The sequence below is a fragment of the Peromyscus maniculatus genome, chromosome 1 (genome assembly GCF_049852395.1).
Source record: "Peromyscus maniculatus bairdii isolate BWxNUB_F1_BW_parent chromosome 1, HU_Pman_BW_mat_3.1, whole genome shotgun sequence".
NCBI classification, from domain to species: domain Eukaryota; kingdom Metazoa; phylum Chordata; class Mammalia; order Rodentia; family Cricetidae; genus Peromyscus; species Peromyscus maniculatus.
This window is the reverse complement of record NC_134852.1, coordinates 119,831,974-119,848,327: the sequence shown is the minus strand read 5'-3', so window position 1 is coordinate 119,848,327 and position 16,354 is coordinate 119,831,974. Positions and strand designations below refer to the sequence as shown.

The 16,354-nt window shown below is 42.8% G+C and overlaps 1 protein-coding gene across 3 annotated transcripts in view; it reads left to right on the top strand.

Moving 5' to 3' along the window:
* Dennd5a (DENN domain containing 5A) overlaps positions 1–16,354 on the top strand; it is a 75,446-nt gene that overhangs the window by 16,040 nt on the left and 43,052 nt on the right. For 2 of the 3 annotated variants that reach the window (XM_042281775.2, XM_076563430.1), the window contains exons 2-4: positions 10,143–10,214; positions 10,922–11,031; positions 11,461–12,118. In XM_042281775.2, coding sequence (XP_042137709.2) covers positions 10,143–10,214; positions 10,922–11,031; positions 11,461–12,118 — 840 coding nt within the window. The remainder of the gene's footprint in view (positions 1–10,142; positions 10,215–10,921; positions 11,032–11,460; positions 12,119–16,354) is intronic. The other variant, XM_042281781.2, reaches the window with a different exon arrangement.

Genomic DNA, 16,354 nt, shown 5'->3' with positions numbered 1-16,354 from the left:
CCCGGCCTATTATTATTATTATTATACTCTTTTCACAGAGATTATGCACAAAACTTGTGACTTTAGTAAGTATAGAAAAGTATAAAGAAAAATTAGCAGTACTCATACTTTTGCCTCCCAAAGGTAATAGATGGTGTGTTTTACTTATTTTTCACATTATTGTAACAAAATAAGCTGGGATGAAAACCGCTTAGGGGAGGAACAGTATGTTTTGACTCACAGCCCATGAAGACAGGGAGGTGATGGCAGGAGGAACCCGAGTACTGGTCACACTGGTATGCACTCAGAAAGTGGAGCTCTGGAGGCTGGTGCTGCACTTGTTGGCTTTCTTTGCTTTCAGTCCAAGCTCTTTGAATGGTATCACCTTGCCTTAGTTAGGGTTTTGTTGCTGTGAAGAGACACCATGACCATAGCAGCTCTAACAAGGAAAACATTTAACTGGGGTTGACTTATAGTTCAGAGGTTCAGTCCATTCCCGCCCCCCTCCGCCCCCCCCAGACAGGGTTTCTCTGTAGCTTTGGAGCCTGTCCTGGACTAGCTCTGTAGACCAGGCTGGCCTTGACCTCACAGAGATCCACCTGCCTCTGCCTCCTGGGATTACAGGTGTGCGCCGCCGCCGCCTGGCTCAGTCCATTGTCATCATGGCGGGGAACATGGTAGCTGAGAGTTCTACATCCTCATTCGCAGGCAACAGGAAGAGAGGGACCCTGGGCCTGACTTGAGCGTGTGAAACCCTAAAGCCCATCCTGACAGACACACTTCCTCCAACAAGGCCACCCCTCCTAATCCTTGTCAAGTAGTTTCACTCCTTAATGCTCAAGCATCCAAACATGTGAGCCTATTGGGGCCATTCCTGTTCCAACCACCTCACCCTCTTTTATGGTGAGTCTTCTCACCTCAGTTAACCTCACCTAGATAATGCTTCCCATTATTATAGGTAGGCCCAGAGCTTTATTTTGTGGTGATTCCAGTCTCCTCAAGTATCAGTGTTAGCAGTTTGTGTTTCAGGACTAGGGATGTAGTGCACAGTGGCAGAATACTTGCTGATGTGTGCAAGCCAGTTTCACGCTTTGACTCCATCCAGAGTTTGTTGGGGCTAACTGGTTAAGAGCAGTAGGTGCTCTTAAAGACTGAGCCACCTCTCCAGCCCATGGTGAATTATGTAAAAATATCACATGTTGCAGGAAAATGCCACTCTGCACTTTGGAAGAAAGTGTTGGGGCCCAGAAGACATACACTGAATTGTGGCTCTTTGAAGTCAAGGAAGCTGGAAGCCCTCAGCATTGGAATCTTCTGATTTTTGTCCTTTTGTTTCTCTCCCTTGTCCTCTTCTGAAGTGAGTTGTAGAATCCAACCTTCCTTAAGGTGAATCACAAAAACTGAGGTCCCCCCGCCCCCCAGTGAACACTTGAAAACCTAGAAGGGCAAGAGTTTCTCCCTTGGTTCTGCCCTAGTCTGGAGGAGAGGAGAGCTGCATAGAAAGTCGAAGAACAGATGGGCCTTCTCATCTGAGCACACCCTTTCACCCGATTACACTTCCGTGTGGCTGTCCAGTCTGCACTGGGCCAAAGCATAAAAGCAGACATTTTCTCCTGGATTTTAAAGGCCCTATGTCACAGAAAATTTGTTTAACTATATTTGGTATGCTTACAGACTGGAGAGATAGCTCAGTTGTCAAGAATGTAGAGTTCAGTGCCTAGGACCTATGTCAGGTGGTTTACAGCCTGCCTATAATTCCAGCTCCAGGGAATTATATCACATGTGCACAGATAACACACGTACGATAAAAATAAGTTAAAATTTTTCCTTTTTGGTTTTTGAGACAGGGTTTCTCTGTGTAGCCTTGACTGTCCTGGAACTCACTCTGTAGACCAGATTGGCCTTAAACTCACAGAGATCTGCCTGCCTCTGCCTCCCCTGCGCTGGGATTAAAGGTGTGCTCCACCATGCCTGGCAAGCCTCAGATCTTTGTGCCTGCCCCATCAAATCAGTCTTGGGTTGTATTTTGGTTTGCCAGGCTTGTTGCAACAAAATCTTGGAATGTCCTGCCTTAGAGACCATGACTTCTACAGCTTGTCACATTACCTATTAAACATAGCAGTTCTCCAGATCTGAGATGCTACCTCAGTAGATGTGTGTTCACTGTAGGATAGTTAGTTGTGCTAAAAGGAAACACCGTAGTAGTCCTTGCTATTCAAGTGTCCTAGCTATGCATAGTGGAGCACACCTACAATCTCAGCCCTTAGGACAGTGGTTCTTAACCTGTGGGTTTTGACCTCTAGGGGGGGGTCGAATGATCCTTTCACAGGGGTCACCTAAAACCATTGGAAAATACAGACATTTACATTATGATTCATAGCAGTAGCAAAATTATAGTTAAGAAATAGCAATGAAAATAATAGTAATAATAATAATAATTAAGAAGTAGCAATAAAAATAGCAATGAAAAAAACAATGAAAAAAAAAAAAAGGTTTGCAGCATCAGAAAGGTTGATTTTTTTTTTTTTTTTTTTCCCCAGAGCTGGGGACCGAACCCAGGGCCTTGTACTTGCTAGGCAAGCGCTGGCACTACCCCTGAGCTAAATCCCCAACCCCATCAGGAAGGCTGAGAAGCACTGCTATAGGAGGTGAAGCTGGGAGGATTAGAAGTTCTGTGGTTATCTTTAGCTACATAGGGAGTTTGAGGCCCACTCGGGCTATTTGAAACTATGTCTCAAAACAAAAATAAAAACAAACCCCACAAAAAACAGTTTGTAGTCTAGTAATATGGAGCAGTCCTGTCTGGGTAAGTTCTCAAATCTCAGTCACTTTGTTAAAACCTGTTAGATAGGGGGTATATGAGTTGGCTTAAGTCTGTGCCTATAAGATTTTAAACAGTGGGCACAGCCCCAACACAAGTAATAAATTACGTGACAAAGAAAACACACTGCGAAAGGAAGTGAGCAAATCTGCCTCCAGGGGAAAACACAGGAGTAACAGATGGTCTCGATTTTCCTCCGAAAGGCTTGGTGAGAGTGCCTTTCTTGGGTTGGTGCCTGGGAGGGAGCTTCTGTGGCCTTTCTGGGGTCGGGGCCGTTTGCTCCCTGCTTCTGGGTGTTCTTGAATGACCCCTGAGCACACAGTCAGCTGGTGATGGAGATTGAGGTGCAGGCTCTCTGCAAGGAGCATTTAGTTAGCTTCACTTTATGTTATTACAAATTTACTTCAGTTTCATGGCAAGAGGAGATAAGGGCGAGGGAAAGTTTCCAAAACTCACAACCCTTATTGTGTGTGGCTTTTGTTTGTTTTTGTTTTCTTGGGACCCATTCATGCTTTAAAAAGCGCAGGCTGGCTTCACACTTGTGACCCATTCTTCTGCTTCTGCCCTCAAGTGACAGACAGACACTTGGGTATCACCACTCTTGGCTTGAATGTATGTTTTTAAGGTGTCATTACTTAAAAAGACATCTAATAGTAATCTCAAGGTTAATTTTCATTTAACTAGTACTTTCCGTTTCTTTCTATTCTGCACTGTGCCCCCATCACACACAGATGACAGGAAATGCTGTTTGGTTTTGAATTGGGGTTCACAAATTATCTAGAAGACAGGTACAATAGAAATACAGGCAACAGACCTGTTGAAAACAAAACAAGCCGTTCTTGAATGTGTCAAATTAAACAGACCCAAACTCTATACATCTCAGTGAACTTCTATTTTGTTATTACATTTATCATTTAGTTTGTATGTGTGTATGTATGTGTATGTGTGTGGGCATACCTGTGGAGGTTAGAGGGCAATTTGGAGAAATTGGTTTTCTCTTGCAACCATGTGGATCGTGGGGCTCAAACTCAGATCATCAGGCTTGCCAGCAAGTGCTTTTACCTACTGGGCCATTTTGCTGGCCCCCAGAATCTATAATGCTTCATGAATTTTCCATGTTATCCTTGCATCCAGTCTTCTGTCTGCTCTCTAGATTGGATAATTGCTTTATTGTTTTTAAGTTTGCTACTTTTGACATCTCCAATCTGCTGTCAAGCCTGGTCACACAATGATGTTGTCTATTCCTCTGTTGAGACCTGTGTTTCATTAATCGTGACTATAACTGTTTGTTTTTTAACAATTTATTTTTATTTTATGTGCATTAGTGTTTTGCCTGCGTGTATGTGTCTGTGTGAGGGTGTCAGATCTTTGAGTTACAACAGTTGTTAGCTGCCATGTGGGTGCTGGGAATTGAACTCTGGTTCTCTGGAAGAGCAGTTGGTGCTCTTAACTGCTGAGCCATCTCTCCTTCCCTGACTATAATTGTTTTAAAATCTTTTCTATTTCCAATATTTAGGTCAACTCAAGGTTGTTATCTGCTGGTTGATTCTTCTTTTGAGAATGGGTCATATTTTCGTCTTTCTTTATATCCTGAGCAATTTATTTTTATTTTTTTAGATAGGGCCTCACTGTATAGCCTACCCTGTCTTAGAACTTGCTGCTCTTGAACTTACAGGCTTTCCCTGCCTCTGCCTCTCAACTGCTGGGATTGCAGAGATGTACTATCATATGTGGACTTCGGACCCTTGACATTGAGTTTAGTATATCGGCAAACTCTGGATTCTGTTACCTTTCTTCAGAGGGCATTGGTTTTGTGTTTATTTTGTTAACTTTCGCTGAATCTCATTTCTTTTAGATTGACTGTGTGATGTATGCTCCATGTGTGTGCAGTTCACGGATTGGGCAGGAAGGAGTATGGGCAGAGTTTATATACAAGTTTCAGGTTCCCTGTCTCTAGTTCTCTTTAGAATTTCCTGTCTTGGCTTTCTAGCTGCTGTCATAGTTTTCAGGTTTGCCCTCTGGTGAAGATTGTAAAGCTGGTGTGGGTTTTGTTAGAGCTATGGATGCTGCTCATGGCACAGTGGGAAGCCATAGACAAAAGGAAACTTAGCAGAGCTATTTTCTTTGAAATGTTAGTTCTTCTGCCAATCCTGCCTGCTCTTCACTCTCCAGTATTTTCAAATAGTTTCTTTCTTTTAAATTTTGTCAGGTTCGTGGTTGTTTGCAGGAAAATTGTTGTGGTGGTAGGAACTATTCTGTCATGACTATAAGCAGAGCCTCTAACTTCTATCTTGTGTACTGTTCTAGAGGGGGTGGGACCTGGAGGAATGGAGCTGATAAATGAGACAGATTGAAGTCTCATGCAATAGCCAACTTTATTCAGAGCATCAGACAGTTTATACTCTGAGGGTTAAAAGGAGTCACATGAGTAAAGTACAGTCACAAGGACAAGCAGCACATGGCAAAAACAAGTTTTTCCATAGAGGCATATAAACAAATACTGATAGCCAGTTGTAATGAAGTAAACTCACTCCTACCCGCTAAACCTGGGAGGGGCACAAAAGCATAATCCAAGAACAATTCCGTGTTTTTGAAGAAACTGAGGTCCTAAGACTCTTGTTTTAGTTTCTTGGAGTTTTCTCACAAACACTCAGAAATGTCCTCCAACACTATCACTTCCCTCTCTTTCTCCCTCTCCTCCTCTCCTTCCTCCCTCTCCTTACCTCCTGCCTGCCTGCCTCTCTACTGCCCTCCCCCTCCCCCTCCCTTCTCTCCTCCTTTCATTCCTCCCCTTCCTCCCCCACTCTTTTGGACAGGGTTCCATGTACTCCAGTCTGGCCTTCAGTTTATAGTGTAGCTGAGGATGGCCTTGAACTTCTGATCCTCCCGCCCCTGCTTCCTAAGTATTGAGTTACAAGCATGTAGCATGTGCTGCTATACTTGGCTTCAGTATAGGCTTCTAATGAAAGGGAAGAAGGGCTCAGAGGTTAAGAGCACTGGCTGCTCTTCCAGAGGACTGTGGTTCAGTTTCCAGCATTGCACCAACTTGGCAGCTCACAACTGTTGTGTAACTCCAATTCCAGGGGATCTGACACCATCACACATAACATGCAGACAAAATAGCAATGCACATAAAAAATAAAAAGGAATCATTAAAAATAATTTTTAAAAAGGAAAGAAGAAAATACTATTACTCTAATTTGGGTCAGCACTAGCCTGGGAAGCAGTTATGTAGTGGTGCATGTGGTTAGCATGCACACTTAGGTTGTTTATAGTGGGATATTTCCTTCCCAAATTAAGAGAACTATTTGGAGCTGTGATTCCTGCTTTTTTGAATTCTGGTACTTAGAATCTGATAGAAATAATGGTTCCCTTCCCAGAAAAATGCTCATGTCTTCATAAAATCACTTTAGAGAATTCAGGAGTTCTTTGAAACTTTCAACATAAGCCCCTCTCCCCGAATTTAGGCTTATTTAAATCAAGCTGATACCCAACAGATCAACAGCAGTCCAAATACTAGTTTGTGATTTGGCTTGGCTAAAGCAGAAAAAGTATACAACTCATTAGATGTCCTAAGGCATGTAAGATTTAAAGAATTAGTTAGGGTTCCTGAAATGTATCTCTGTAGAGGCAGATTCACAGAGATAGAGGAGCACCACACCTAACATTTAAGTTGTTGTTACTAATGGAATTTAGTTCTTTTTTTTTTTTTTTTTTTTTTGGTTTTTCGAGACAGGGTTTCTTTGTGTAGCTTTGCACCTTTCCTGGAACTCACTTGGTAGCCCAGGCTGGCCTCGAAACTCACAGAGATCCGCCTGCCTCTGCCTCCCGAGTGCTGGGATTAAAGGTGTGCGCCACCACCGCCCAGCTGGAATTTAGTTCTTACATCTGTTCCTATTACAGGTTTTTTGTTTTTATTTGCTTGCTTGCTTTTTGGTTTCTTTTGAAACAGGGTCTCAGAGTGGCCCTGGCTGTCCTAGAACTCACTGTGTAGATCAGTCTGATATCAAAATCACAGAGATCTACCTGCCTCTACCTCTTGAGTGCTGGAATTAAAGGTGTGCACCATTACACCTTAATTAAAAATTAAGGGTTTTAATTTTTTTTTTAACTTTGTTTTATGTGTTTGGATTTTGCCTGCTTGTTTATGTGTACCATCTGCACGCAATACCAGCAGAGGCCAGAAAAGGAAGCTGGATCTCCTGGAGCTGGAGTTATAGATGGTTGTTAGCCTCCATGTAGGTGCTGGGATTAAATCTGGGTCCTCTGGAAGAACAGCCAGTGCTCTTAACTGCTGAGCCATCTCTCCAGCCTCCTGTTTATGTTTGTTATATATGTTGCACAAAGAACTACCTGTTGTTTCTAGAACAGCAGGATTTTATGGTGTGATGTCACATTCCTAGTATTGTTTGAATTTTCTTTTTCTTTTTCTTTTTTCCGAGACAGGGTTTCTCTGTGTAGTTTTGGTGCCTGTCCTGGTTCTCGCTCTGTAGAACAGGCTGGCCTTGAACTCACAGAGATCCGCCTGCCTCTGCCTCTTCAGTGCTGGGATTAAAGGCATGCACCACCACCACCACCACCACCACCACCACCACCACCACCACCACCACCACCACCACCACCACCACCACCACCACCACTCCCACCCCCCCACCCCCCAGCTTGAATTTTCTAGAGATCTACACAATAGAGGGACTAAGGTGCCTGTGTACACTGGCTTCAGACAGTGATCTCTATAGGTGTTTCAGTTACTATTTTCTCACTGCTGCTTTTAAAAATGCAGCCTTCCATAAATAATAAAGGATTGAATCATAACAAAAAACCTCAAGTTTGTGAACTCCTTTCCTCTCTTATTTGACACTAAAAAAAGAGAAATTTATTTCCATAAAATATATGAAAAAATTTTATAAATTATCAAAATGTATATAAGATACTAAAAAATTATGTTTTTAAGTGTTTTGTGTGCATGTATGTATGTATCATGTGTGTGCCTGGTGCCTGTGGAGGCTGGAGGTGTTAGATCCCCTAGAGCTGGAGTTATAGATGGTTATGAGCTGCCATGTAGATGTGGGAACTAAACCCTTGCTCTTTGCAAGAGCAGTCAGTGTTCTTAGCCTCTGAGCCATCTCCCCAGCCCTTGGCTCCACTCTTCCTTATAAGCCATCTTAGAAAACCTTTTTCCAGCAACTTTTAGTTAGTGGTAGCCACCCTGCCCCCTGTGTATGTTCAGATATTTTGTAGATTTTACTCTGGATTTTCTAGATAAGCTAGGAAGAAATGAGCAAATGTAGGAAGTTTTGGAAGCTTAGAAAGAAGAAATAGTTATCTCTCTCAGAACTGAAGGTGGTTTAAAAATACCTTGTGAGAATTTTGACTGTAGACAGGATCATTATGTTGGCTACTTGCTGCTTGATTATGTTATGCAGTAAGTTCAGGCCTGCCATGGGTGGATCTCAGCAGGTGCTGTGGAGAGCACTGACTAGCTCTACATCAGGCCTTTGTGTAGCTATTGCCAGCTGCCTGCTGATTGTGCCAGTCTTCCTGAGTGAAGATTACTAAGTATATTTTGAGAGATGAAATGCACTAAAAGAGAAAGTTTCAGAGGAATCTATTGGGAGGATGGAATTGGAAGATGGGAGAAATTGAAAGTGTGGTTGGTACTTGCTTTACTAACAGAAGGAAAGTTGTGTGTTGACAGAAGTTGAAAAAATTATGAAGAAATGGGCTGCTGCTTCTAAGCTTGGACAAAACTCAGAGTAGATGAAAAAGATTTTAATTAGAAAGCAATATGTCTAACTGGAGTTTTTAGTTTTTTTGAATAGGTGCCTTAGAATCTACCCCACCCTCTCTCCAGGGTTTCCTGTAGCCTGGGCTGTCTTCAAACTCTATGTAGGCAAGAAGATCTTGTACTTACAAATTTTTAATTTATTTTTATGTAGGTGTGCGTGTGCGCCTGTTTATATGTGTACCATATGTGAAAGACCCTAACTCTTCAGGCTTACACTCCCCAAGCCCCAGGAGAATAAGGAACTAAAAAGAAAATCTAGTTCCAAGGGCAAGCTGACTCAATCATTATTCAACCACCCCTGTAACAATATAACAATGTAAAAAGATTTCTTTTAAGAGACTTGCTCAACTGTGACTGGGATAGTTGCAAGTGTTCCAGGAATGACCACTGTGACCTTTGTGTAAACTCCACTCCTGCCCTGATACCCCCCTTGAGGTTTCAGGAAGAATGTACATGTCCGTGACTGTACCCACTCTGTGATCAGACCATGATCTTATGAAACAAAATTGTATGGGAATTGTAATCTTATGGCTTTTGTGGGTTTTTCCTTTAAAAGCATTCATGTGGCTACAGTAAGATGAGACTCTTGCTCTTAGGAGCAGAGTTTGCCCGACTGTACAGCCGCATCAATAAACACCTCTTGCTCTTGCATCAACTGGATCGGAGTCTGGGTTCTTGGGGCGCCCCCTCGAGAAGGTAGTACCCTGGGTCTGGGGTCTATCATATGCATGCAGTGCCCATAGAAGCCAGAAAAGAACATCAGCTCCCCCTGGAACTGGAGTTAGAGGTGGTTGTGAGCCTGATGTGGGTTCTGAGAACTGAACCTTTGCCCTTTGGGAGAGTAGCAAGTACTCTTAACTGTTGAACCCTGACCTTGAACTTTGATGCTCTTGCCTTCACCTCCAGTACTGGGGTAACAGATGTGCACCATCATAGCTGGTTTTAGATGGTGTTTTGTACATGCTAAGCAGACATTACCAACTGAGCTACATCTCTACCTCTAAAAAAGAAACCTCTGAGATGCCTGTGGGATGATTTGTGCTGAGCAGCTTTTTGTCCTTAGCTCTGTGTTTTCCTGTAATGATGAGCTATACTTCTCCCTTAATAATTTCTAGCCCCCCATGGGTGTGGTGGCCCACGCCTTTAATCCTAGAACTTGGGAGGCAAAGGCAGGTGGATATCTGAGTTTGAGGCCAGCCTGGTCTACGTAGTGAGTTCGAGGATAGCCAGGGCTATGTAGAGAGACCCTGTGTGTGTGTGTGTCACACACACATACACCAACACTCTTGAGTTCTGAACTATAGTTAGAATCCTGTTAGTATGCACAAACAGGCCCCCATACCACCTTAGCCTCCTGAGCTATATATGAAGTAAGGGTAAGTATTATTTTGTGAATTTTTTTTTTGTTTTAGGTAAATATATACACATATATACACATACCTGTATGTGTTTATTGCTTTGTGACATGAAATGTGTCTTGTGCTGGAGTCATGGTCAAAAAGTTTGAATAACACTGCTTTATTGTAATACTCTGTTATTTCATTTATCATATAGCATTATGCCAGTACATTCAGGCTTCTAAAGCCAGGGATGGTGCCAGCCCTTTCATTTCAAGTACGACTGAAGGTAAAAACAAAACAAAATTGAGCACACCCAGAGCTTTCCGGTTCTCAGTCTCTCTAGTGGCATTTTGACTCTTTGGCCTTTTAACCATCTTGTGCTTTTTGAAGCAGTAGATTTTTTCAGATTTGTGTTTCTCTAGGTAGCAGTTTTTTTGGCTCTTTCCCTCCTCACTTTAATGTTATTACTTTAGCATATGCTAGTGTTTTTACGAGGAGGCAGGTAGAAACTAAGAATTCTAGCAATTTCAGATGATTCTGAACTGAGAAAATAGCCCACTACATAGCATACCTGAAGTCTTCTTAATGCCTTTGTATTTTTATTATTACAGAAGTATATAGCTTACTCTTAAAATGGTATGCTTCTACAATGTTTCCAGTTGATTTTAGACAAATTAAATGTGGCTTTTGGGGGTGGAGGATAGGCAATCCACTTTTATTTCTTGTGCTTTCTCCCTCCTTTATAAGAAAATTAACCACTGGGCTTGCAGCAGTGATTTCACTTTGAAGGTAGTGGTGTCCACTATTAACTGCACTATACTTTTTCAGCTTCTTATTGACATAGTAACTTTTGATGCCTTTTCTACCTGGGCAGCTGGCATACTAACCCCTTGCCTTCATTTCTGTTCCTTGCTGGACTACCACACTCTGTGTTCATAACTGTGATTTAAAGGGACTTTGTGGAGATGATTTGCTTCCTTCTTTTTCTTACAGGAGAAAATTTTGAGCAGACGCCATTGAGACGAACATTCAAGTCTAAGGTCCTTGCCCGATATCCTGAGAATGTAGACTGGAATCCCTTTGACCAGGATGCAGTGGGAATGGTTAGTATTTATTAGTCGTGGAATTATGCAGAGTAATGTATAGTAGGGTATGAATCCTAAGTGTGGAGCAATGCTTCTTCATCGAGTACTTATTTTATTTTACTTTTGGGGGTGCTGTGGCTTAAACTCAGGGCCTTATTTATGCTGGGCAACAACATCATTGAGGTATACCCCAACACTAGTAGTTCTTGAAAAAAGGATTACAGAACACATTGCTCATGATTCTGTATTTGATTAATGTATCAAATTGGTGAAAAATCGTGTTTCTATTGTGTCAGACAAATATATACTAGTGAGTCAGTGTGAATTATATTAGTGTGGGAGAGCTGTAGGTAGATGATGTCCAACAGTAGCTTCTTGCTAGCTGGTATGTGTTCTGAAGAGGTCAAGGAATGTTCTCACTACTTGTTTTTCTGTTGCCTTTTGCAGCTGTGCATGCCCAAAGGGCTGGCATTCAAGACCCAGGCTGATCCCAGGGAGCCACAGTTCCATGCCTTTATTATCACCAGGGAGGATGGCTCTCGGACATTTGGGTTTGCCCTCACCTTTTATGAAGAAGTGACCAGCAAGCAGATCTGCAGTGCAATGCAGACCCTCTACCACATGCACAATGCTGAGTATGATGTCCTTCGTGCCCCACTTGCTGATGGTGGAGACCAGAGTGCCATGGAAGACGGTGAAGGCATTCCTGGGACCAAGCTGCAGCGCTTCAACTCCTATGACATTAGCCGGGACACGCTCTATGTCTCTAAATGCATCTGCCTCATCACACCCATGTCCTTCATGAAGGCATGTCGGAGTGTGCTGCAGCAGCTCCACCAGGCGGTCACATCACCTCAGCCCCCTCCTCTGCCCCTTGAGAGTTACATATACAACGTACTCTATGAGGTGCCCCTTCCACCTCCTGGCCGCTCTCTGAAGTTTTCTGGGGTTTATGGGCCAGTAATCTGCCAGAGACCAAGTACCAATGAGCTTCCTCTATTTGACTTTCCTGTCAAAGAGGTCTTTGAACTGCTTGGGGTGGAGAATGTGTTTCAGCTTTTTACTTGTGCCCTTCTGGAATTTCAAATCCTGCTTTACTCACAACGTAAGTCAATGTTGACTATAATTCTCCACCCATGAGGGGTCCCTGCTTTCTGTATTCACATATAATGGGCCTGACTATAAAGGTCAAGGGCTGTTACAGTCTTTTGCAGGTGGGAGGAGAATGGATGGACCCCAAGAAGCTGTCTTCTGATTGGCTATCGTTATGATCTTTTTGTAAGAATAGATCTAATTTGGGAGGGTACCACTGTCTCCACACATCCTTCTGATTGACCCTAGAAAAAGTTAGGAGGTAGTAGCCACCATTAGTGATACTCCGTTATTCTGTCTATTCCTCAGCCTGACAGCAAAATCAAGGATTTCCTAAAGGATGATTCTTTTCTATAGAGAAGATGAATTGTTACTTCTTTCTGTTGTTTGTTATCTGAATTGTTTCTGTAAAGGCAAGTGGGATGTAAACAGTGGATTTAGAAAGCATACTAAGGTAGATGAGAAAGAGCAGTTGCTTACTGAGTGAGCCAGACCGGGATCATGAATTTTAGCATGTATTTATTAAGAGTGTACAGTATTCAAGGCATTGTTTCAAGGGAGGTGGATAAAAGTGGTGGACAAAATAGAGAAATAGTCTTTCTGTAGTGGAATTTATATTTTAATAGGACAAGAAGAGTTAATAAATAAACATGCAGAATGGAAGGTAGTTCAAGACTTTGGAGAAAGATAAGATAGAAGGATGATACTTGGGGAACAAAAGTTCTGGACGTTTTAAAATTTTTATTTTTATTTAAGTTTGTGTAAGTGTTTGTGTTTGCATGTGGGTATGTGCACATGAGTGCAGGTGCTTGCAGAGGCTAGAGGCCTGAGATCTCCTTGGAGTTGGAGTTATAAACAATTGTGAGGTCCCTATAGGGCTGGGAACTGAATTGCGGCCTCTGGAAGAGCAGCAAGTGTTTTTAACCACTAAGCCATCATTCCAGTCCAGGTTCCAACCCCCATCCCCACCCCCCCAAGACAGGTTTCTCTGTGTAACAGCTCTGGCTGTCTTGGAACTTGCTCTGTAAGCTAGGCTGGCCTTGAACTCAGGGATCCATCTGCCTCTGCCTCCCGAGTTCCGGATTAAAGGCATGTGTTACCACTGCCTGGCAATAGAATGATCTTCCTTCCTTCCTTCCTTCCTTCCTTCCTTCCTTCCTTCCTTCCTTCCTTCCTTCCTTCCTTCCTTCCTTTCTTTCTCTCCTCTCCTTTTTCCTCTCCTTTTTCCTGTCCTTTTTCCTCTCCTTTTTCCTGTCCTTTTTCCTCTCCTTTTTCCTCTCCTTTTTCCTCTCCTCTCCTCTCCTCTCCTCCCCTCCCCTCCCCTCCCCTCCCCTCCTCTCCTCTCCTCTCCTCTCCTCTCTCCTTTCCTTCCCCCCTTTCCCCTTTCTTCCCTTTCCTTTCCTTTTTTTCCTTTTTCCTTTTTCCTTTTCCCTCCCCTCCCCTCCCCTCCCCTTCCCTCTCCTCCCCTCCCCTCCCCTCCCCTCCCCTCCCCTTCCCTCCCCTCCCCTCTCCTCTCCTTTCTTTTTCTTTTTCTTTTTCTTTTGAGACAGGGTTTCCCTGTTTAATAGTCCTGGCTGTCCTGGAACTCACTTTGTAGACTAGGCTGTCCTTGAACTCACTGAGATCCACCTGCCTCTGCCTCCCAAGTGCTGGGATTAAAGGTGCATGCCACCATTGCCTGGCAATAGAATGATTTTTAAAACAGATTTTATTTTCATTAAAATAAAATTCATTAGTTTACAAATAGGGTCTTTTTCCCCCATGAAGATTTATTTTGTTTTTGATTATTTGTATGTTTGTGTGGATGTGTACAGGTGCCCATGGAGGCCAGAGGCTTCAGGTTTTCTGAGCTGTGGTGACAGGCAGTGTAAGTCTCATGATATGGGTGCTGGAAATCAAGCTTGGGTACCCTGGATGAGCAGTACTCTCTTACCCCCAGCCATTCCCCCAATCTCCTGTTTGTCTTTTTTTGTTTGTTTAAGCCAAGATCTCACTTTGTAGCCCTGGCTGTTCTAGAACTTATTAGTATGTAGCCAGGCTGACCTAGAAGTCTGTACAACTCTACTCAGTCTTCCTGTCTCTGTTTCTCTAGTGCTTGGATTACAGGCATGATCCATCACAACTTGTAGGACTATTTTAAATTGAAGAGCACATACCCATCTAAAATAAACAGCCACGAATTCCAGTTAATTTCTTGAGGGGCTACTGGTCCGATGTTAGTAAGTCTTCTAGTTTTTCTTAGATGAAATCTCTGGGTGACAACAATGTTGTTAAGAAATAACATAGGTCAAACAAAAGCATCCGTTGATGAATGGTTCCGAGGCTTCCTTTCGTAATTTCTGATTAAAAATACAGTCTTACTGGGCAGGGATGACACACACCTTCAGTTCCAGCACTCGGGAGACAGAGGCAGGCGGATCTCTATGAGTTCGAGGCTAGCCTGGTCTATAGAATGAGTTCCAGGACAGCCAGTCTACACAGAGAAACCCTTTCTCAAAAAACCAAAAAATAACTTTCTGGTCAGTGGCAGACTGCTCGCTTATGTGGTCCAGTAGTGGTCCCATAAGATTATGTCACCAAGTCATAGCTGTCCTAGTTTGTATACTGTGTGGTGTGTCCTTGTGTCTAATTTTTTAGAATGAGTTACAAAGACTTGTTTATTTCTTTTTAGTGTCTCTAGTTCCAGTGGGCTTTGAGTTACCTCCTTTATTAGAAGTAACTGCTCATTACAACGTGGGAAATGGAGAGAATTTAACCAGTTACCTTGGTAGTTAAGGGTTGTGGAATACTATGGCAAAGGAGATGCTGATTTTGTTATTGGTACTAGTGTACAGAAAAGGGTTTTGTGTTTATGACTCCTGGAGGTTAGTATTTTAGTGGGTACACAGATTGCTGGATCTCTGGGGCATTGTTCAGTCACCCTTCAAAATGGGAGGTTGCTTTAAAACAAACAAACAAACAACAACAGTAAAACATTTAAAAGGTGGAGGAGGAAAACCCAAACTCATACAGACCTACAGGCTAGAAAACTCAGAATATTTCTTAACTGTTAAAACAGACCACACAAATGGAAAGAAGATGGTATTGAAAATAGGAATCATCTTATTCTGTCTTATGGATGCCACAGTCTTGAGTTCACTACAAGAAGTTCTTCAGAGATTTAAATCTAGAGCAAATAAAATTATCTGAGTTTCGGATACTAGATTAGGTTTATCCTGAAGAGGAGGGGTAAAGCGAGACTTAGATTTTTACACTGTTGAAAAGCCTGCTTATATATAGCAGAGAATGACCCTATTTAAACCCCAGCCTGCCCTGAAATATGCTGAGTTCCCAGCCACTGGAACTACTGAACGAGTATCCAGGACAAAGAAAACCTCATGGTGATGGTATTTTTGGCACTGTTTTGCTCATATGGTGTTTTGGCACACCGTGGGATGCTCTTGTCCTGAGAGCAGCTAGCCATGGAATATAGTAGCATGGGCTTCATTCTCTTTGGCTAGGGCAAGAGAGGGGAAGCTTGTTGTTTTGTCTTGGACACAGTGACTCCACCTTAATCTACTGCTATTTCAACCTTGAGATTCAAAGCTGGGGTGAAAACCTGCTAGCTCAGAGAGGTTGAGTAGCAACTAGCTAACCTCTCTTTGCTAGCATTCCCAGAAAGCACATCCTTCTGCTCCGCCATTCAAAATCCCTCCCTACTACTTCTGATGCATCTCTCTATCTCTTCTAGATGCCCTCTGATGCTCTGTGATTACTTTCTGTCAACTAGTTGTTAACTCAGCCTCCATGGTTAATTTTATTTAACGCAAGTGCTAACTTGGGTTCACAGTGTAATTAAATATTCCCAACAGAATCTCGTTGGTTTTCTTGTGATTAAAAAAGAAAAGGCCTCTGCTTGCCTCCTTCTCTTCCCTTCCTCCATTGCTCCATCCCACCCTCCCTCCATCCCATACACCCAATCTTGAAATGGTGTGTAGAATATTTATTCAGAGCTGGGCAGTGGTGGCGCACGCTTTTAATCCCAGCACTTGGAGGTAGAGGCAGGCGGATCTCTGTGAGTTCGAGGCCAGCTTGGGCTACAGAGTGAGTTCCAGGAAAGGAGCAAAGCTACACAGAGAAACCCTGTCTTGAAAAACCAAAAAAAAAAAAAAGAGTATTTATTCAGAATATGTTTCAGTGCCAGTATTAGGAATAGTAGGACTGGACTTAGATGTCATCTAAAGGTTTTCTCCGATGTTTCAGTATTCTT